This window comes from Gasterosteus aculeatus, chromosome 20, assembly GCF_964276395.1.
Source record: "Gasterosteus aculeatus chromosome 20, fGasAcu3.hap1.1, whole genome shotgun sequence".
NCBI lineage: Eukaryota > Metazoa > Chordata > Actinopteri > Perciformes > Gasterosteidae > Gasterosteus > Gasterosteus aculeatus.
This window is the reverse complement of record NC_135707.1, coordinates 13,667,530-13,688,911: the sequence shown is the minus strand read 5'-3', so window position 1 is coordinate 13,688,911 and position 21,382 is coordinate 13,667,530. Positions and strand designations below refer to the sequence as shown.

Genomic DNA, 21,382 nt, shown 5'->3' with positions numbered 1-21,382 from the left:
AGTCCCTCCGCGACCACCTGCGGAACCTCGCCGTGGTGACGCGTACTCCGGACGTCACCCCCGCTGCTGCCCAAGCACCCACCTCCGCTCCAATGTCCGACGCACGTCTTCCTCCACCCGAGCGTTGTTCCGGCGCTCCCGGTTCCTGTCGACCGTTCCTGGTACAGTGTTCGCTCGCCTTCGAGCTCCAGCCGTCCGCGTTTCCCACCGAGAGGTCCCGGGTAGCGTACATTGTTTCCTTGCTCACAGGGAGAGCAAGGGATTGGGGAACGGCCGAATGGGCTAAACAGACTTCTATCTGTTCCTCCGTCGCGTCGTTTTCCGAGGCGATGCAGAGGGTTTTTGACCATGCCACTCCCGGACGAGAGGCGGCCCGGGGACTGTTTGGTCTGCAGCAGGGAATACGATCCGTTTCCGACTATTCCATTGACTTTCACACCATGGCAGCGGAGAGTGACTGGAACCAAGCCTCGCTTCGCGATGCCTTCTACCACGGATTATCCAGCCGCGTAAAGGACGAATTGGCAGCTCGGGATCTCCCTGCTGGTTTAGACGAGCTGGTCGCCCTCGCCATTCGGATCGACGGCCGTCTGCGGGAGCGGAGAAGAGAGAGGGTCGCTTGCGCAGCTTCAGGATCACCGCCGCGCCAGTGGCCGGAACCGCGACGGGCACCAACCGAGGGTGGACCTTCTGAGTCTATCGCGGGGCCAGAGGCAATGCAGCTGGGACGGGCTCGACTCGCTCCGGCTGAAAGGCACCGCCGCCTGCAGGCCAACCAATGCATGTACTGCGGTCAAAGCGGTCATTATGTGAACGCTTGTCCAGTAAAAGACAGGGCTCACCAGTCAACCAGAGGGCGCTGGTGAGCCGGGAAGTTAGATTAGAAATGCCCTCTCGACCCCAAATCCATGCCCAGTTGTTTTTCCAGGATAAGAGCTACACTGTTCCGGTTCTGATTGACTCGGGTGCAGACGCCAATCTCCTCGACCAAGACCTGGCCTTCAAGATGGGGATTGAGCAAATCGCTTTGGAAAGACCCATCCGGGCCACGGCGTTGGACGGTCGGCTACTCTGCAGGGTGACTCATCAAACCACCCCGCTGCGCTTGGAGATGTCAGGTAACCACAGTGAAGCACTCACCTTTCATGTACTTCATGCACCTCAACAACCAGTCATTTTGGGGTTTCCATGGCTTAGGAGGCATAATCCGCACATTGACTGGGCTACTGGGACTATATTTGGGTGGAGTCCTCACTGTCACGCGGTTTGTTTAAAGCCGGCGTCTGCCATTAGCCGCTCCGTGTCTCCTGAGTCCCCAGATCTCACGGGCGTACCCGAGGATTACCACGATGTAAAGGAGGTGTTCAACAAGGCTCGGGCCACCTCACTACCGCCTCACCGCCCGTACGATTGTGCTATAGACCTCCTTCCGGGCACCTCGCCCCCAAGAGGGCGACTATTCTCTCTGTCGGCCCCTGAGACTAGGACTATGGAGAAGTACATCAGCGACTCCTTGGCTGCCGGTCTCATTAGACCGTCGTCATCCCCGGCCGGCGCGGGGTTCTTTTTTGTGAGCAAGAAGGACGGATCCCTGCGACCTTGTATTGATTACCGGGGACTCAATAACATCACCATCAAAAACAGGTATCCACTTCCACTCATCTCATCTGCTTTTGAGTTGCTACAAGGGGCAACCGTATTTTCCAAACTAGATCTACGCAACGCTTATCATTTGGTCAGGATCAGAGAGGGGGATGAGTGGAAGACGGCCTTCAACACTCCCAGTGGACATTATGAATATTTGGTCATGCCATTTGGCCTCACTAATGCCCCAGCTGTTTTCCAGGGGCTGGTAAACGACGTTCTCCGCGATCTGCTCAATGTCTGTGTTTTTGTCTATCTGGACGATATTTTGATTTTTTCCAAGTCTACACAGGAGCATGTGATACATGTACGGCAAGTCCTCAAGAGACTCCTTGAGAATCACCTCTTCGTTAAGGCAGAGAAATGCAGTTTCCACACCTCGGAAGTATCTTTTCTGGGCTTCGTCATCAAAGCCGGCAATATTCAGATGGACCCTGCGAAGACCAGGGCGGTGGCAGACTGGCCCCAACCCTCCACCCGCAAAGAACTGCAGCGTTTTTTGGGCTTCGCCAATTTCTATCGGCGGTTCATTCGGAACTACAGTGCTGTGGCTGCTCCTCTCACCGCTCTAACCTCCCCACAAGTGCCCTTTCAGTGGACCTCGGTAGCGGCCAGGGCATTCGGGGAATTGAAAACACGTTTTACCTCTGCCCCTATCCTTGTTTTCCCAGACCCTGCTCGCCAGTTTGTGGTGGAGGTGGATGCGTCGGACACCGGTGTAGGAGCAGTTCTCTCGCAGCGGTCGTCTACAGATCAGAAGGTTCATCCATGCGCCTTCTTCTCCCGGAAACTGTCTGCCACGGAGAGGAACTATGACATCGGGGATCGGGAGTTATTGGCGGTAAAGCTTGCACTGGAGGAGTGGAGACACTGGCTGGAGGGAGCTGACCAGCCGTTTATGGTATGGACTGACCACAAAAACTTAGAGTACATTCGCTCTGCCAAGCGGTTGAACTCCAGACAGGCAAGGTGGGCTCTATTTTTTAACCGTTTCGAGTTTACTCTAACTTACCGGCCGGGCACGAAGAATGCCAAACCTGATGCCCTGTCCCGTCAGTACCAGTCCAGGAGCTGCGTTCAGAGTCCGGAGAACATTCTCCCCCCTGAATGTGTTGTTGGGGCAGTGGCCTGGGAGGTGGAAGAGGAAGTAAAACAGTCTCATACAGCGCAACCGGCACCGAGTGCCTGCCCCGATAACCTTCTGTTTGTCCCAGCGAATCTGCGCTCAAAGGTCCTGCAGTGGGGTCACTCTTCCCGCCTGGCTTGTCACCCGGGAGTGATCCGCACGCTAGCTCTGCTGAAACAACGGTTTTGGTGGCCCACCATGGAGAAAGACGCTAGAGAATTCGTCAGTGCCTGCATTATCTGCGCTCAGCATAAGCCCTCTCACAAGGCTCCATCCGGCCTTCTTCACCCCCTGCCCATCCCTCATCGTCCCTGGTCCCACATTGCCTTGGATTTTGTAACCGGCCTACCCCCATCTGACGGTAACACAGTTATTCTAACGGTAATTGATCGCTTCTCCAAGTCTGCTCAACTCATCCCTCTACCTAAGCTGCCTTCTGCTAAAGAGACAGCAGAATTGCTATTACAGAAGGTGTTCCGCCTGCATGGTCTGCCCGTCGATGTGGTCTCCGATCGGGGGCCACAATTCACTTCTCATTTTTGGTCTGAGTTTTGCAGGCTACTGGGGGCCACAGTCAGCTTATCGTCTGGATTTCACCCACAGTCCAACGGTCAGGCAGAGCGGATGAACCAGGAGATGGAGACTTCTCTACGCTGCATCTCTTCCCGCAACCCCCGCTCTTGGTCCCAGCAACTCCTATGGGTCGAGTATGCCCACAACACACTCCCCAGTTCGGCTACCGGGCTCTCACCTTTCCAATGTTCTAGAGGATACCAACCTCCGCTGTTTCCGGAGCAGGAACTGGAGGCAAGCGTCCCTTCTGTCCAGGCGTTCATTCAGCGGTGTCGGCGCACCTGGAAGCAAGCCCGCTCCACGCTCCTGCGTACCTCGGACCGGTATCAACGGTCGGCTAATAGACGTCGCACCCCGGCACCCTGCTACGTCCCGGGACAACGTGTCTGGTTGTCCGCCCGGGACCTTCCACTCAGAGTGGAGTCCAGGAAGTTGGCGGCTCGATTTGTGGGTCCCTTTCCAGTCTCCAGGGTCGTCAACCCTGCAGCAGTCAGACTCCAGTTGCCGCGGGCCATGAAGGTCCACCCCACCTTTCATGTCTCCAGGCTAAAACCTGTCCTGGAGAGTCCACTTCAACCCTCCTCCAGACCCCCTCCGCCCCCCCAGCTCATTGACGGGGGCCCAACTTACACGGTCCGGCGCCTACTCAAGTCTCGTCGACGGGGTAGGGGGCTGCAGTATCTGGTGGATTGGGAGGGATACGGCCCAGAGGAGCGCTTGTGGGTCCCGTCACGCCACATACTAGACCCTTCCCTGATCAGGGACTTCCACAGAGCACACCCGGACCAGCCCAGTGGGACGTCGAGAGCCGTCCCTAGAGGGGGGAGTTCTGTCACACATACGTCCACATCATAGTTTATTTTTCATCTTCACTGGGTGTTCACATCATAGTCTATTCATCTCCACTGCATGTTCACTAACTCTCCTGTCATTTCAGATCCTCCCACCTCGTCACCTGATTTCCTGCACCTGGTTCTCCTCACCCTCACCTGTGGTGCCTTCCCTCGTCAGTCACTCACTATTTAAGCCAGTCACATTCTGTTGCTCACTGCCAGATTGTCTTGTGTGTTCTACCAAGTTTTCCAGCGTTTCCCGAAGCCATCCTGTTTTTCTCGATTCCGACCTCGTCTGTTCCTCGACCCCGATTTACCTGCCTGCCCCGTTTTGGATTTGTCTGCCTGTCTGTGTGCCCTCCTGATTCTGATCCTGCCTGTCCTCGTCTACGGATTACCTGCCTGCCCCTCTGGACTTGTTTGCCTCCTGACGGATCTCCCGGTTTTGACCCTGCCTGAACCTTGATTAAAACCCTCCTGTCTTGTCCATCGTGTACGAGTCGTGCATTTGGGTTCTCCCGTACTCCGGTATCAGTAACCGTGACACCGTCACTCTGTCTGAATTCCTTATAAACCATAAACGCCTTTGTGCTTTGCTTTACACCTTCATTTCTACTTTTCATCCACCCCTTCATCCTGTATGTATGTTTATGAATTCTGTTAAACCTGTCTGTCTTTCATGCTCATTTGTGAAGCTCCATCACCAATTACCCCCCCACCAGATGTCACACGTCCACCATCCTCTCATTCTTCTTCCCTTAACCAGCTGCAATCCTCAAACCCCATCTTCCCCCGCTCTACTTGAGCTCTCACTCTCTGCCCAAACGTTGGAGGATAGAGCAAAAAATACATATTCATCGTGCACCAAGCTTCCATCTACCGCCTACTCACGTCAATGGCATCCCTCTCAAAGATGCGGAGCTGAAGGAAGAGCTCCAGTTTGATCTTCCTTTCTTGGAACAGCTCCTCCATCTGGCCCTGGGCTTCATCCAGCTGCTGCAGCACACTCTCGATGTGGGCCATGGAGCTGTTGTGAGGAGTCTTGTTGCTGGAGATGGCCGAGTCTCTGTGGAGAGAGGTGAAATGTAGAAGATTTACAGGCGTAGTCTATTTCGGCTCAGAGATATGTCGATACATCATTTCCAATGATCACATACTAAATACCAACTTAGGCCTCTGGGCTTTGCGTTCTTTCGTCTGTGTCAATCTAAGTTGTTTGCAGAATTGTTAGGAATGTTGTTGTAATGATGTAACTCTTAACTATTCTGATATATAAAACTTGACATACAGATTAACATACAGATTAGTGTAGCGTGTATTCATTAGGATCACCTGAGCTGCTGTATGAGATCCTCTCCCTCCTTGATGACATTCACAGTGGCCTGCAGGGTGGTCTGCTGCTGCTGGCCAAAACGCTTGATCAGGTCCTGCACAGCTTCCACCGACTCGGCGTACACGTCATCCAGCAGCTCCTTCTGAAGCTCCTCCAACCAGGTCCACAGCTATCGGGTGATTGACAGCAAAGGCAAGCCAGTTAAAATGCAGCACCGTGTAGAGACAACCTCCAGGAGAAAAGAAACAAAACAAAGTTCCCATGCTGAAGGAAGGGGGGTGGGAGGGGCAGATTCACAGAGCCTCGTGAGATGTAGGAATCGATGGACAAGCTTACGAAATGGACTGAAATAGAAATCCAACCAGCTCTGCTCAAAGCTGGTGTTTTGTGAATGGTCACCTTTGTGACAGATTAGCCATCTGGCTGAATTGGCTGAGCGTAACAACGCCCTGGCACGCCATCCGGGCTGCAGGAAAGATACGCTGGCACCCACGGTTTGTCTAACACCCACACTGCGTACTCAACAACATGTTTACTTTTGGTATTGTGACTACCATCGACTCCGTCTCAGGCCAGACTGGTCTTGTGTTGTCAGCGTTTGGTAGGAGAAGCAGTGTGGGCCTTGCTGCTGGTTTGGAGTGATTTTATTTGCGCACTTCATGAACACAAGTGCAGACGAATCCCCCTCGCTTGCAATGTAGTCCATGCTCCGTCTCCGCGGGGAACCGTCCGTTGCCTTTCAACGCGCTGGACTGCGTCCAAGCGCTTCTCTACTACGAGAGGTGACGGGCAGGAGAGCGGAAACATTCACGTGTGCACGCAACGCGCACATGACGACGAGCGGGCTCTGGCACGCGCGGCCGCACAAAGGCTCGCGCATACGCAGCGACTTGCACCAGTGTGAGCTGACAGATGGGATGAAGGAGATTTGCCCATATGGACATTGAGGACTACCTTGATTAATAACGCCACGGCTCTGACTGTCGCGGCGAGTCGGTGTAAACAGGATGTGGTGTTAACAAACGCCGAGCAAAAGTGACATGTCAGTGTGAGTGAGAGGTTAATTTGGACAGTCAAACATGTGTAGCGTATGGCTTGCAACACTTTGAAAGGAATTAGGGGAGTTGTAAAGAAATTAGTACCCCAACTAATTGATGATTCCCTGCTATTTGTAGTTCCTGTTGAAAAAAAAATATATATATTTTTTTTTCAATTAATAACAATATATATATTTATATATATATATATATATATTTAATTACTACTGAAAATAATTACATGGATGATTGGCATTACCACAGAGAAGGCCAAACGCACTGCACAAGGGAGGGAAAGCAGCATACTGACAAACACACACAACCTTACTCTCAATGTGCTGGCAACAACCGGAAACATTTATAATAAGTCATATTTAGTGTTGACGTTTAAAGCAACTAAAAGTTTGGTGTCACACCTGTATGTCGGGTTTTTGTCCTGTCTCCATGTTTGTTTTGTGACTTCCTGTTTTATTTTGGAAATGAACTCTCCTTTCGTCTCAGGTTCCTTGCCCTTCCTCACGTGTCACCTGTCTGATTCTCTTCCCCTGATTCCCGATCGTGTCCACCTGTTCCCACACTTCCCTCATGTGTACTTATAGTCTGCGTCTCCCCTTGTCCTGTGCCAGGGTGTCGTGTCCTTTCGCCTTGCACACCCGCCCCAGGAAGGAATCAAGTCCAGGTCACAGTTTTGTTCGTACGTAGCCACCTTGTCGTCTCCTTAGTTGGCCTTGTGACTCCACAGCTCCTTGATTTAGTTTAGAGCCTTTTTTTGATTGATTGTTTTGTTATTTTCTCTGTAAGAGAGATGTTGTTTTTCCTTTTGGTAACTATTCAGCTTGCTCAGTTTTGCCAGAGCATTTCATCTCTCTTCGGAGAGGTTTTTTGTTCCCAGGGACTTCCCTGTGTTTTTTGTTGGACAATAAAAGCGTCAGATGAACCTCAACCCTGCGCCCGAGTGCTCCTCAAGTTTGGTGGTTTGTTTTTCCTAATGAGTGACGTTATTATTATTTATGTGTCCGTGTGCGTGTTTTGACATGAAATATAATCACAATTGAACACATTTACACAGTTCTGGGAAAGATTCTGGACCTTTTCAGCTCCTCATTAATGATTTGTAGCGTAACTTTAGCTTTGGGCAAAACTATTTGGGGAAATAGGGGTCATGAGAACATCATGAGAGGAGAGGGACAAAAGAGAGGAGGACAGGAGGAAAAACACACACCTCTTTGACGTGTGTGTGGAAAGCCACAGACATGTCCAACAGGACTTTACGCTGCTCGACACGTCGCACAAAGTCCTGGATGCGATCCTCTAGCTGGTGGGCGGCTTGGTAAATTTCCTCTGGGTCACACTCTCCGGTCTGGGCCAGCTGCTCTGCTGCCTCCAGCAATTTGTCAGCATTGGTGTAGGTGTTCTGAAACGTTAACATTTAGTTTAATTAAAGTGTGTGCTGAAAGCCTATAACTTCGTATTGGTTAATACAGTAACATCAAATCTAGATCATTTTATGTTGCATCTCCGTCCTCTAAAATAGTACTTAACATTGGATATTAAGTTTCCACAGACATTGTTTGTTTATAAAATATGCAGGTGAATAAAAATACAATATTTAATATATGCAAGAATAGGATTCTCTTTTGCATTGACGCTTTGGACTGAAAACTCACCTGTGCAACCTCCTCAAAGTCTTCGTGTCTCTTCTGCAGAGCCCTGGCTCTGTGTAAAGACTTTCCAACACCAGTGTGTTTACTGAGGAAGGCTTCGCCATGGTTTTCTATCCAGTCGAGAACCTTGAAACACATGCACACAAATACATTTAATGCAAACAGCATGTGCACATTGAGGGCGTAGTATACATTTTTGAGCAGCAGGGGGTGCAACTGACTGGCATGATTAGGATCATATTAGTATTAGAGGGTCTATGGATGTCACCACTCTCTCCCTCGCCCCTCTGTATCCTCTCATGCCACCTTTCTTTTCTCCTTTTCACCGTGTGAAGTCCGGCATGTTTAAATCACCAATTTGTGGACAATTAGGTTTTGCCTTAAAGCAAATCCAGAGCAGTGTGAAGTGTGTGAACAATTGCTCGGTGAGATGAGCTATACATCTTTGGAAATAATTACCATATTATCTATCGAACACATGGTCCTATTTCATCCATTTCTATGTGGGGTAGTTAAAAGGGACTTTCATGATGCTTTCAAGGTCTCTGCGAGAATATTTTGATGGTACAAACCCATGTAAACACATGCACAATGCCCTCAACACTTTATGTGACAGTAAATTGCATCAGCATTGAAACCACTGCCAAGAGAAAAGGGTGATAAAAGAGTGGATGGAAGAGGAGGAGGAGGAGGAGGAGGAATGAAGCGCAGCCATAAAGCGAGACACACAGAGAGAGAGGAGGGCCTAAAGGGTAGAAAGGCAGGTATGACACCACACATAAACTCAGTAGTTTTGATCTTAAGAGCTTTGCCATCCAGATAGTTATATGAACTCTCACTATTAAAACAAAAAAAGGTTTTGAAGATTATATTAGCCTGTATATTAATATCACAACGTCTGCTAATATGTATGAAAACAAATGAAAATGTCTTGGATCTTGATAACCGTTTTAAATATTAAGACAGACAGCAAAACATCTCAGTATCCTAACATTTGAGTGGTTTCCTATTTTTGATATATTTATTAACTATGGGTGAAGGACACATGTGTTACTAGTAAAAATGTCTTTGCTCAAATACTGGAAAACAGTCAAAACGTGTACAGTAAAAAACTGCCAAATAATGACCAGCCTTGCGGAAAGCGCAATAAGTAGATTGATAACTGTTTGGAAGGATCGGTGTGCATCTCAAAAGCTCACAGAGCAGCAGGTGTCTTTGCAGTGGGATTTGCTTCTTACTTGCTGTACATCCTGTTGAAAGACACACAGCTGGAGCCGTTGATGCAGGCGGACTTTGCGATGCTGCCAAATGTTTTCCAGCTGTCTCTGGTGATGCAGCACCTCGTGGATAATATCTAGGACGTGGTGCACGGCTTTGGAGTAGTTAGCCGATGCCATCAATGAATCAGCACTTCCTGGGGTCAAAGGTCGCTGCAGTTTGTCCAAAAGAGACTTTCCATCTTGGCTCACCTAGAAAAAGGTGACACGTAGTTTGACATATAAGAAATCAAGTTTTTAGAAGTACCTAAATTCTTGAGTAATATTTTGTTAAAAAAAAAAAGATTTCTTTTTATTTTAATTTTTCCAACGAGAAATAAGAATCTAACTACGGATGGAATTTTAAAAGGACTAGAACCTCTGTTTCTGACATATTTTTGTTTCACAATATTTAACTTAACTTAACTTAACTTTTTTTTGTTGCTATAAACAATAAATACACACCTTTGAATTTTCATTGTTTCCATTGTAAATTTATAAGAGTCAAAAACAAAATATTGATATATTTATCTAGATATTTATATTGAATATTATAGATTTGGTATTGTGTGTGTGTGTGTGTGTGTGTGTGTACTGACCTCGGAGTACGCAGTAGTGATGTGCTCATATAATCCCTGGTGATGGTGGATTGTGTCTTCCAGATCCTGGAGTTCAGATGGCAGCTCTCCTTCCCCACAGGCCTTACACCAAGGCTCCACTTTGCTCATGTACTGGGGAGCGCAGGCACAACACACACACATGTGTGTAACACAGAGCTACTCACATGTTCACAAGTACTTTCTGTTCAGTTGATGAGGCGTAAATGGCAATTGTACAACATAAAACTGTACATACCACAGAATACTGTGGGTAAGATACATGCCAACGTGGCCAATATTATGACAAACACAATCCGTGCTGTTAGTATGCACGCAGGAGTTCAGACACAGTTTTCCTCCACATTGAACTCTCCATAAACTGGCTCTACATAAAGGTTTGGCATCCAAACTGTTACGGTTGCAAACAGGAAGTCTGACGATAATAGTGAAAGATGGACATTGAAGTAGTTTAATTCAATAACTGTTTGACAAAATCATTAAAAATGATAGTAATCAAAGCATACGATAACTACTGACGGCACAGCAAAGAGCCCACTCAGCAAACAATATGTGTCAATATTTAAATAATGTATTGTTACTGCAACTGTAAGCAAAACAGTAGAGAGCATTATTGGTCATTGATCATTTAAATGGTCTTTTAGTCCTGTTAGGGACACTGCAACCAGAGTGCTTGTAAAAGGAAGTAGAAAGTATTTGTTTCCGTCATATCTATAAATCTTTCAAAACGTATGTACTGTTATAAGAGTTATACGCTGAACTATTTAGTAAAGCACAATTAAAAGAAAATTCAGTTAGCACTTTAACATAACTTTCAAAAACTTTGTTTCAGCCAAGAATGTGTGCAAGGTGAGTGTATGAGGATACCGTATGTGTGTGTGTGTGTGAATAATTAAAAAGCAATACACATTTTGTGGATTCAAGTACAGTAAGGCCCGTCTCAAAGAACCAAACTTGATTTTGGGTTTGTCTGCGAGTGTTGCTTGTCTGTACCTGGTCGGCTTTCTGGTGGAAGCTGGCTGACATCTCCAGCAGCGTGCTGCGTTCGTCCAGTGCTGCAGCAAAGGCCTTCCACTCCTGTTCCAGCTGTGCTGAGATCTGCTGGATCTGCTGGGAGGCGTAGTGGCCCGATTCCAAGAGCCGGTTCCCTACCGACATGATCCGATTGATGTTCACGTACACATTCTGCGTTCAAGGCAACAAAGTAGACAAGGAAATTATATTAATTGGTGTTAATTCATCAAAATACCGGATTTAACTGGTTTAACTGAGTCTCCAGTGGTTTATATCCAAAGTCACCTGAACTGAGGCACATCAGACTCAATGTTTTTTGTGCAATGTCAGTATTTGAGCATTCTGTGAAGGTACATTTGGCTACCATAGTGCATGAGGGGACACCAGCTAGACTGGCTGCTACAAAGCGAGTGTGCTAGTGAAATATTGAAGCCACATCCATTTACAAGGTGAGTAATATTGGGGAGAATAAAAGTCAATATATGCACCTGGGTCATATTTACATTTATCATCATACATTTCTCACAGATGCATTCACACACACACACACACACACACACACGCACTGGTAGTAATTCACTACCCTGTGTGAATAATGAAAAGAAACTCATTTGTTTCCGATCATTCAGTCTTTTTTAATATATGGGCTCCAAGCTGTTTTGTGTAGATAGGCACGGATCAGCAAACGCTAATTAACAACTGTGTTAACAGCCTGTTATTATTCTATTCAATTACTGCTCCTGGAGCCTATTATGGCTCTTGGTCTGTTTGTTTCATTCACGACGGGAAGGAAAGATGAACTCAACACCAGCTACAGCCCTCAGACGGAGACAATTATGAGTTCTCATCAGTATTGAAGACACTGGTGGTGGCGTCTAACCTTCATGGCTTTGAGAGGGTTTCTAATGGTCTTCTGAGAATAGGATTTAGAGATGTTTTATTCTTGGGAGTTGTTTTGCATGCAAACCCAGCAAAGCCATTCCCCTCTATCCAGAGAATATTGGCAGTTGGACATTAAAGAACTAAATAATGAAGTTGGCTGGAGGATAATAGAGAAGTATGGCTTAGATAATAAACCTAGCGGGTGAAACTGCGCTTTAGTATGAAGCAGTAGGTAAGTTGTGATACACAAAGTAGTTCACCAGTGGTGCACAGTGGAAATACTGTAATCCTACATGAAATATTACAAAGATTCATTACAAATTCATCCAAGTCCCATCCAATAAAGCCTGAGGCCTCGAGCCAGCTGTAGTAGGATGAATTAGAATGGACAAGAGAAGCCGGACTACTCAAACACACAAGGTGGTAGCGCCTTAATCCAAAACTGATGGAGGAAAAGGGGGAAGGGAGACACAGGGAGGGCGTTACGGGGCTTTTTTAGTGAAACTGAAAAAGAGAAAAGAAACTGCCAGAATGAGCGGGGCCGAGGACGAGGAAAGGGAGGGCAACACCTTTGACCCACAGATCCATTCATCAGAAAAGTCGTAACAAGATCCACTGTTTCCTCGTCTTTCCTCTTTCACGTTAAGGTGCGAAAATATTTTTTTATTAGTTGTTGTGATCTTTTGCTACTCGACTTGGAAATTACACTATTTGTGATTGCTATTTTCACCAGCAACAATAATTATTATACTAGTTTTGTCTGAACAGTCTACCTTTAAATACTCTACCTGTCAATAATCTATGTTGAGCAGTGTCCCTGTTAGACTGAGCTGAACGGGTCCAGTTCCCAGCTGGGATTTACTGTGCAGGGGCTTTTCAGTCTGTGAAGTCCATGTCTGGACTGGATTTCCTTCGGAGAATTAAACACACACCGTGGCACTATGTATTTCCATTCAGCCATGCAGGCAACAGGAAGGGGAAACGCTGCTTCCTGTGGAAGAATTGGTGCAGGGGGCGGTGGTCAGTGTGTGTGTGTGTGTGTGTGTGTTTCCAGTGTATTGAAAAATATTTGTGTTTATATTACAGTTCCACCTGTATTTTTTGCCACTGTTTTGTCCGGGTTTGTTTGTCCATCTCAACCCACGCACATTAACACATTAAGTGTGTCTGGGTGGTCACTGAGGCCCCATTGGCTCTGATGTTGACGCCACTCGCTGCGCACGCTTCCTAATACCAACGACAGCGTGAGCGGCAGGATCAAGGCCACGGGCCCCTTTCCTCTTCAGGCAAACCATATTTACTACAAGATGTTTGCGCATCTTGGACTTGACTGGACGTGAAGTGATTTCGGGATTCAAAAAATAAATCCCAAAATGTATTTACTTTATGACGAGGAAGATAAAATAAATCTGTGATTAAACACATTGTCTTTAGGGCAATTAAGTAACAGAAGACATAATACTGACGAATTGCGGTGAAATAAAATGGGACAATATAAGAGAATTAGGACAGTGAATCATTGAAGGTCAGGGAGGGTTGGTGAGCAGAACAAAAAAGGGCAACACACCTCTCTGCGATGGGCAAGGACTTAATATTGTACAATTATGTGAACAAAGGCGGTGACGGTGTCAGGACAGAAAGGATAAGTCATGAAAGGAAGAGGGGGGTTTGGGATGAAATGCATGGTGCATGTGTGTGTGTGTGTGGTGGTTTTGGAGGGAAGGACGTAACTTGTTACTCTGAAGGACAGAAATGAGGACAGCTTGTGACTGTACCACACGTGTCTTAGTGTGTTTCTGTGCGTGTGTGTGTGCGCCCGACGGAGAAAAGACAACTTCTTACCATGCAGTTCATGGCAAAGTGGTTGTGCTGGGTCTGCAGCTCTACAGCATGCTGGTGGTTCCCTCCGATCTCTGTGTAACTGGTGAGAAAAAGGCCCTTGTTGTGCAAGATCCAGTCGAACATCTACAGACAGAAAAGGGAAAGAAAATGCAGATGAGCGTACAGAATGCTCTACAAATTAAAAGGGTCTTTCCGTCTGTTTGCTCACAGCAACTGCGGAGAGAGTGAGAGAGCGCCGGTTGTTTGGTGTTTGTAATTAACCAAAGCATTTCATCCCTGCACTGACTTCTCGATGGAAGGCATCTTAAAGCTCTACATTCTGGGTGTATGGAAAAGGTTTGTTTAGAGGTACGCTTAATAAAGCTCTGAAACTTTCCATAGCGAGCCTCTACATCTGCCTCCAGCTCTGCACAGTTTATCATGTCTTACATTGCTCAGCAGCAGACACGCAACATCACGCTGTCTGAACCAGTGGCCACGTACCGGCACACACTCATTCATTTCCTCCTGGTTTTCTATGCAGACAAACACGGAGCTCAGATCATATTTGACCAAGATATAAAATATAATATATAAAAAAAACACAACTCTATCTCTTATTACCAAAATAATTTGTCAAATGAAAAATCCACAGGTCCCATTACACAAATTGAAATCATTGGGATACTTGGGATACTGTTCATTAACCTTCTGTGAACTCTGGCCAGCAGTTTTGCTCCAGCAATGAATCTTTAATGTTACATTCATGCCTTAATAATCTGAATGAAAGTTGATCTGAGAATTTTAACGTCTTCATTAAAGCTTTCAATTACCTAAACACGGGTGACATGCATTGGCTTCTGTGAAGTCTTTTTTTTACCATTAAATGATTTGTCTCTCGTCTTTCGTTTGACACTATTCACGAACATAAAACAGCACACTGACCTTCTCTGCGTCCTGTTCGAACAGACGCAACTGGAAACACTGGTCCAGCTTCAGTTTCCTCATGTGCCACAGCTGCTGCAGATTCTGGCGCGTCCCGTGCAACTTATCCAACAGGCCCGTCACTTTGGCTACTAGGTTGTGTGCGTCCGCGTGCGCGTGGAAGCCGTGATGGTGGTCGTTGGAATCGCCGCTCGCGCCGCTGCCGCGGCTGCCGTACGGGCTTTCACTGCTGCTCCCGCCTCCCGCCGTCTGGAACTGCAGCCTCTGGAGCAGCCGTCGTCCCTGCGCGTCCAGTTCCTCCACCGATGCCTTCGTGGCCCTTTTCTTCAGCGAGGCGTGTTCCTCCATGAGCCTTCGAGCGCCCTCCAGGTCCCGCGGGAGATCCCGCTGGGACAGCGTTTCCTGGAGCTCCTCGAGGCGCGCCAGGGCCCGCATCGAGTCGCTGGCAAAGGTCTCGAACGACAGCCGCACCTGGGACGAGAGTCAAAAGAGGACTTTATTGTCCAAAATGTAAATACTTTCCACCAATCAAGTCTTACTAAAAGACGAGGTGAGCAGAGCCGTTTTTCTTAATTAAACACGAGAAAGTATACAAACCTCGATCCATTCATCATGGTTGTAGTCTAAGCTGCCCTCAAAGTCAGCTGTCAGCTGGGATGCGTCCACAATCTTGGATAAACCATCTAAGGAGACCATCACCGTCTGGAGTGTGTGTGTGGGGGGGGTTATGTGGGACAAAGTCAGAAGCGACAGTAAAGATAAGTGAATACAGCCAAAGAAAATAAGTGAACAAGAGGCAGAGGGAGATAAAGAGAGAAAGACTTCCACCATTTAACCACCATCACAGTCGTCGTCCTCCTAATCCTCCACATTCATCAAATGTTAACATGTCAAAATATTTCCAACTGTTAAACCAAGATTTGAAAAGTGGCTCCACATTTCTAGTGTTTGCATAGGCGCGGCGTCGAAAAGCCCAAATACCAGACATTTTGAGCTGCTTTCATGTTATCGTTAATAAGATCAAAATACACAAATTCTCAGGAAGTAAAAACAAACGCTGCAGAGGTTCACTACAGCACAATGAGAACGCAAAATAAATGGTCCAGAATAGATGGTAATTTAACCGAAGGTATTTTTTTAAAGCTTCTTTTAAACTTCAAGCAAAGTAAGACACACCAGGACCGCTACTTGTTGCTTTAGGGGTGCACACACACGTCAGCAGCAGGGGCTGGTGCAATAAAAACATCATCTGGTACCTCTGGATAATGAGCAGCAGTTGTAAAAACCAAACCTTTCTTGACGTTGGAGAGCACGTCTTGAATAGTTCCCCCACCCAGAATTTTGCAGCCAGAGACTCAAACCGGTGATCTCCTGGTCATCATTTCGCTTTATCGCCTTCAGTAGACGTACGATCATTAAAAAACAACAAGCAGCTCGTCCAAACCCGACTCCCCTCTGCTTGGATGTAAATGCCTAGCCATGTCCTACATATGCTGTTCCCATAGTAACTGGGTCAGGACTAAATATACCAGCACCACATGCCCACACGGGATAGAACGGTGCCACTGTCACCAAGCAGCAGCTCAATTAGAGATGGTAAATTAACACAAATGTCTAAACTCAAAACGCATCACTCATCTCAACAACATACATAACAATAACACAATATAATCAGTAATCTCTACAATCAATAGGCACTCACGTCCAGAACAAAAAGCTTTAGTTGTGCATTAGAACTAGTACAAGTATGTTCGAGTGTCACCAACCTCAAACTCAAACTTGGAGCTGCCGAAGTTGGTCCTCTGCTTCTGCCAGAAGTTGTCCGGCTTGATGATGAGGGCGACGTGGATGCAAGACGGGAAAGACTCCTGGAGGATCTTTAGCAAAGGCTTGATGCTGTCCCACTTAGAACCACGCATGTCCACGATGACTGTGAAGCCATGTCTGGCCACCTCCTCACTTAAAAAACAGGACAGGAATAAACCGGTCAGAAGGTAGGATGAAACACCAAATGAATCTATGAAGATCATTACTTCTGAATGATTGTATTAGGCTTGATCCAGGGAGAGTACAAACAAGTGACAGAAGCAACCAGATGTGATTGATTTGAGAATAAGCGGACCGAAATGATGACAAACCATTGACTCACATCATCGTCTCAACATACCAGAATCAGACACTTTAAAGCCACAAAACACATCAACTCTAAATGCAAACATGGAAAAAGGATTTAAAATCAAAAGTTCGAAGTCAAGTCTCCACAGCATCTGGGGGGGAAAAAAAATGTTAAAACATTCAAGCGTTGAAATTTCCACTGCTGCTTACCAGGAGTGCTGCTGTATAAGTCCTTAAAAGGTTGTTTCTCTGTGTTAAAGGATTTAATCTGAATGTGTCTAGCAAGTAGACAGAAACAACTCTCACTGACCTCACTCTCTGAAAACAGATAGGTGGCCAAATGGGTAGAGAAAAACAGGATGAGGAGAGAGAGGGAGGGAGAGAGAGAGAGAGAGACAGACAGAGAGAGAGAAGCAGATGTAACAGAAGTGGAAAGCGTAAGAAACATTTAGACAGAGAGATCAGGCTGACCTCTTCCTGAGTTAGTGATCCTTGGTTCCTTCTGCGCCTCAAACTGACACATGAAAATAGACATATCTTCTCCTATCTCACATCTTAACACAGTTCCTGAAGACTTGGGCACACAGAGTTTTAGGAGACAAGCATACAAAAGCATACAAATGAATATAAATGTGAGGAGAATAAATGTGAGAGAAATACTACTAATACATTTTATTTCTATGGGGCAGAAAAGGAATACATAATGCATTAATCCAGCTTGTCTTCAATCCAAACTGAACACCAACTAGTGTTGCATAAATATTGAGTAGATAGTAAAACACCACAATCCCGAGGATGCTTAGGATCCACAATCTGAAATTGATCGGATTCCTATTTTTTGTTTTCTTATGCAACTCTTAAATAATGCAATTATTCTTTCTAATGGTTTGTTCTTGGACTTTCACCCTGATTGGCAAACCATCAACACTATGTAAACATTTGAATCCTTTTGAAGACTGCTGACTAAAAAAATATACTAATATATATATATATATATATATATATATATATATATATATATATATATATATATATATATATATATATATATATATATAAGCACTTTGAATTGCCATAGAAATAAAATTGCCTTGCCCTGCCTTACTCAGCCAATAATTATTTATTTTGCTGAGTACTTTCCAGAAAGCCCTGAAGCCATGAAGAAACCTGCACCTATTTTTTTGCAGAAAAGAATCAGGACCACCTCTCTCCTCAGACAAATCTCCAAACTCTTTGAAAAAGACCCGACCTGTAACCCACTAGAAAGAGCAGCGCAAGAGGGATCAGAAGAAGCCGAACAGAAGAGTGCCAGCTAATCACAACTGACTCCAAACAGAACAGCCTGGAGCTGAAGTGTCAAATGTGAAGGTATTTCTGGTCTTCAACGTCAGCATGCACAAACCTTCACAGCGCAATTGGAGTGCAACCTTGCAAGGATATCCTAACGTTAAATGCTTCCTGCAAAATGACGATGCAGTTTTAGTTGTTTAATTCAACCCGTCCCTCTGAAGAGACATCGGCGGAGTGAGAGAGAGGGGAGAGTTACTGAAAAGGGATTAGTGGGAACTTACAAAAAGCTTTTTCTAGGAACTCAGGAGGATATTAAAAAGGGAAAGGGGTTAATATTCACAGAGAATCCCAAATGAAACCCTCCCCCCTCTTTGTAGCCTCAGGTCAGGCCTCAACGTTTTAAATCAAAGCAAGGTGAGAAAGTCGGACTCAAAAAAAGCAATGAGATGAGTGTGAGCGAGACTCCACAAAAGGCCAAGAGGAGGGATCAAATTCAAATTGATTTTCAAATTAACCAAGCATCAAGAACCGGCTCTAAAAAGCCAGTGCATGCGCAAACGATGGCGTGTGTGTGTGTGTGTGTGCATGTTCAGTTTGAAACAGTGTGAATCCTGCACTGAAACCCTGTGTATGTGGTCTGTTAGTAAGGAATGTACTCCTACCTGGGAACAGTAGCCAGGTAGGCTATAAGCCTGCGCAGGTCCTCGGGCCGTATTCTGTCATGGTTGCTCCGTGCTGGAAAGGTGAGAACGGGACCTCCGCGTCTGTCCCTGCCACCTTCGGATAAATCGAGAAAATAAATAACTTAGCTCCCCTGTAGATAACGCAACCCATGACGTGAGTAAAGAGCGGTCTCAATGATATTTTTGTGTAAATTCTATTGCTACTGTATCACCGATGTAATAAACTAGTGGATCATTTGCCCTCATGAATCCTGTGATAAGCAGGTGCATCAGGAACAAAAGGAATTACGTGATCTCCACAGAGAACAAGCAAAGCAAAAGCATGGTAATGGTGTTTTGTTATTATTCTGTTATGCATGAGTATGAGTTTGAGTTTTTAAATCTCGTATGTAAAACAGATCTAATTTATTTATGCTGAAAAACAAAGCCTCCGTTATGATAAGAACATTTTGTACATCCACTTCTTTCTAAATGATCTTGATTACTTCGCCACACTGGTGGACTGCTTCGAATCAGCAGAAGAACCGTGCAAGATGAGTATTGCATGTATCTGACCTGAGAGAAAGGCAACCTTCTCCTTGAGGATAGGAAGCACATCGATGGCCTTCATATCCTCATTGCGATGAAAACCTGAAACACAGAGAAAGGAAAGAGAACTCAACCAGGCCATCAACTTTAATCAACGATCTTTATCTATTATCTATTCTTTAAACGGCAGCAGTGTTACAAACATGGACGTACACTCTGGACAATATCGTCAACTGCATTTCAAACCAGTTTTCAATCATAGCTTTGATTGGTTTAATGGTTAATAACAGGAAGCAAAAAGGAGAAACTCATCATAGTCCCCTCCTACCCCAAAACACACACACACACACACGCACACAGACAATCAAACAAACACACCCACACACTAGAAAATACTATTCCGGATTTTTTCATTATGAAAACTCAGCAAATGCAAACAAAAATAATCGACGCACTGGTGCGCACAATCATTCACAGCTGAGTAATGCGGCAAAAAACAACAACAACAACACATCAATCGTGATATTGTGAGCTTTGCCCCCCAAAATATGATTGTATGTGGGTGAGAAGGTGTGTGTGTGTGTGTGAGTGGCGGAGTGTGTGTGTATGTTGAGGGGGGGCGGTGCCTCTCTGCAGATGCATTTAGCTGGTGATGTCATCAGATATTGCTCATTCGAGCTGTGAGTCATCTCCCTCACATTTACACAAACACAGTGACGCGCAAAAAATACTCCTTTACATAAGCACATGGGCACCATAAGGAAACATGCATTTGAAATGGGGTGCTAACAGCAATTCCCACTCATGAAGAATGCCATTGTTTTAAGCTCCTGATTGTTCAAAAGAGCTTAGGGGTCAACAAGGAAGGGAAATGCCGTAGAGGGAAGATCCACTTTACATAAACACTGTGCTGCTTCGACAGTTATAATATAAACATTTATCACACCAACGACGGATGGAAATTAGCTAAGTAGGTAGCGTCTGGGCTGAGAGATTAATCATGCACTCACACACACATGCACACAAACCACAAACATACACAAACCTAACGCCCTCAAGTCAGTCATGATTCTAAATGTGTTTCAATCTAAAGTTAAGCCTTAACTTCAGGCGGAAGCTGGTGATTATTCAAAGTTGAGAATTGCATCTCAAGATTGGAATATTTTCAGTCCAAAGCTTGATAAGTGAGAAAAGTGGTATAAAGATGACATGCGTCACTAAACCTACGAATGATACTTTCAGGTCGCAAATGAGTAACAAACTGAGGAAAAAAATGGTGTGATGGAATGCAAAAGTAACAACAGACAGATGGGCAAACCAATAGATTGCTCCACCCACAGACAGACAGAATAATATAACATAATAAATATAATTGTAGAATGAATCCGAGAGGCACAAGAAAGTGTGTGGTATGACGCACAGGCAGATAACGATTCAAGCCAGACAGCTGAGAGGGGACAGATCAAGCTGCCATGTGCAGCAAGAGGACTTCGAAGAGCTCCTGTGATATCCATTTCATTCACGGTCTGCGGGAGTCAGGAGTAAGAGTCGTGATGACTGCACATAAGCCCAGTGCAGCGAGTGGCCGGACTGGACACGACCTGACTCGACAAAAACGTCACAACTGGCTGAGAGGAGATGGGACTGAGGCGGCAATAATGGTCTCGTTCTCATGCCACGGTTGGCGGGAGGATGGAGGGAGGAAGAGGAAGGGGCTAAACAGAGGGAGCCGCTCACAATCCACACTCGAAAGTTTTATGATCTCCTCTGTTGCCTCTTTATAACCTGCTGCACCTGTTTCTCATCCAAACCCCCTGTCTCTCATACGCAGAGACCAGGTAGGACAACTGAGCATTGCAATAGCTGGAGAGCTGTTAATAACGGACACATGGACTTTGAAGAGTGTTTCACTGTGTGTGTGTGTGTGTGTGTGTGTGTGTGTGTGTGTGTGTGTGTGTGTGTGTGTGTGTGTGTGTCTGTGTGTGTGTGTCTGTGTGTGTGTGTGTGTGTGTGTGTGTGTG

The 21,382-nt window shown here is 45.9% G+C and overlaps 1 protein-coding gene across 5 annotated transcripts in view; it reads right to left on the bottom strand.

Moving 5' to 3' along the window:
- triob (trio Rho guanine nucleotide exchange factor b) overlaps nucleotides 1–21,382 on the bottom strand; it is an 88,362-nt gene that overhangs the window by 40,347 nt on the left and 26,633 nt on the right. For 4 of the 5 annotated variants that reach the window (XM_040166442.2, XM_040166444.2, XM_078094089.1 and 1 more), the window contains 13 exons: nucleotides 19,389–19,463; nucleotides 18,813–18,927; nucleotides 16,512–16,704; nucleotides 15,343–15,447; nucleotides 14,746–15,216; nucleotides 13,822–13,944; nucleotides 11,077–11,268; nucleotides 10,066–10,197; nucleotides 9,449–9,679; nucleotides 8,214–8,336; nucleotides 7,769–7,960; nucleotides 5,509–5,678; nucleotides 5,068–5,242 (listed from right to left, as the gene is read on the bottom strand). In XM_040166442.2, coding sequence (XP_040022376.2) covers nucleotides 5,068–5,242; nucleotides 5,509–5,678; nucleotides 7,769–7,960; nucleotides 8,214–8,336; nucleotides 9,449–9,679; nucleotides 10,066–10,197; nucleotides 11,077–11,268; nucleotides 13,822–13,944; nucleotides 14,746–15,216; nucleotides 15,343–15,447; nucleotides 16,512–16,704; nucleotides 18,813–18,927; nucleotides 19,389–19,463 — 2,297 coding nt within the window. Of the gene's footprint in view, nucleotides 1–5,067; nucleotides 5,243–5,508; nucleotides 5,679–7,768; nucleotides 7,961–8,213; nucleotides 8,337–9,448; nucleotides 9,680–10,065; nucleotides 10,198–11,076; nucleotides 11,269–13,821; nucleotides 13,945–14,745; nucleotides 15,217–15,342; nucleotides 15,448–16,511; nucleotides 16,705–17,070; nucleotides 17,203–18,812; nucleotides 18,928–19,388; nucleotides 19,464–21,382 lie in introns of those variants that run through there. The other variant, XM_078094090.1, reaches the window with a different exon arrangement.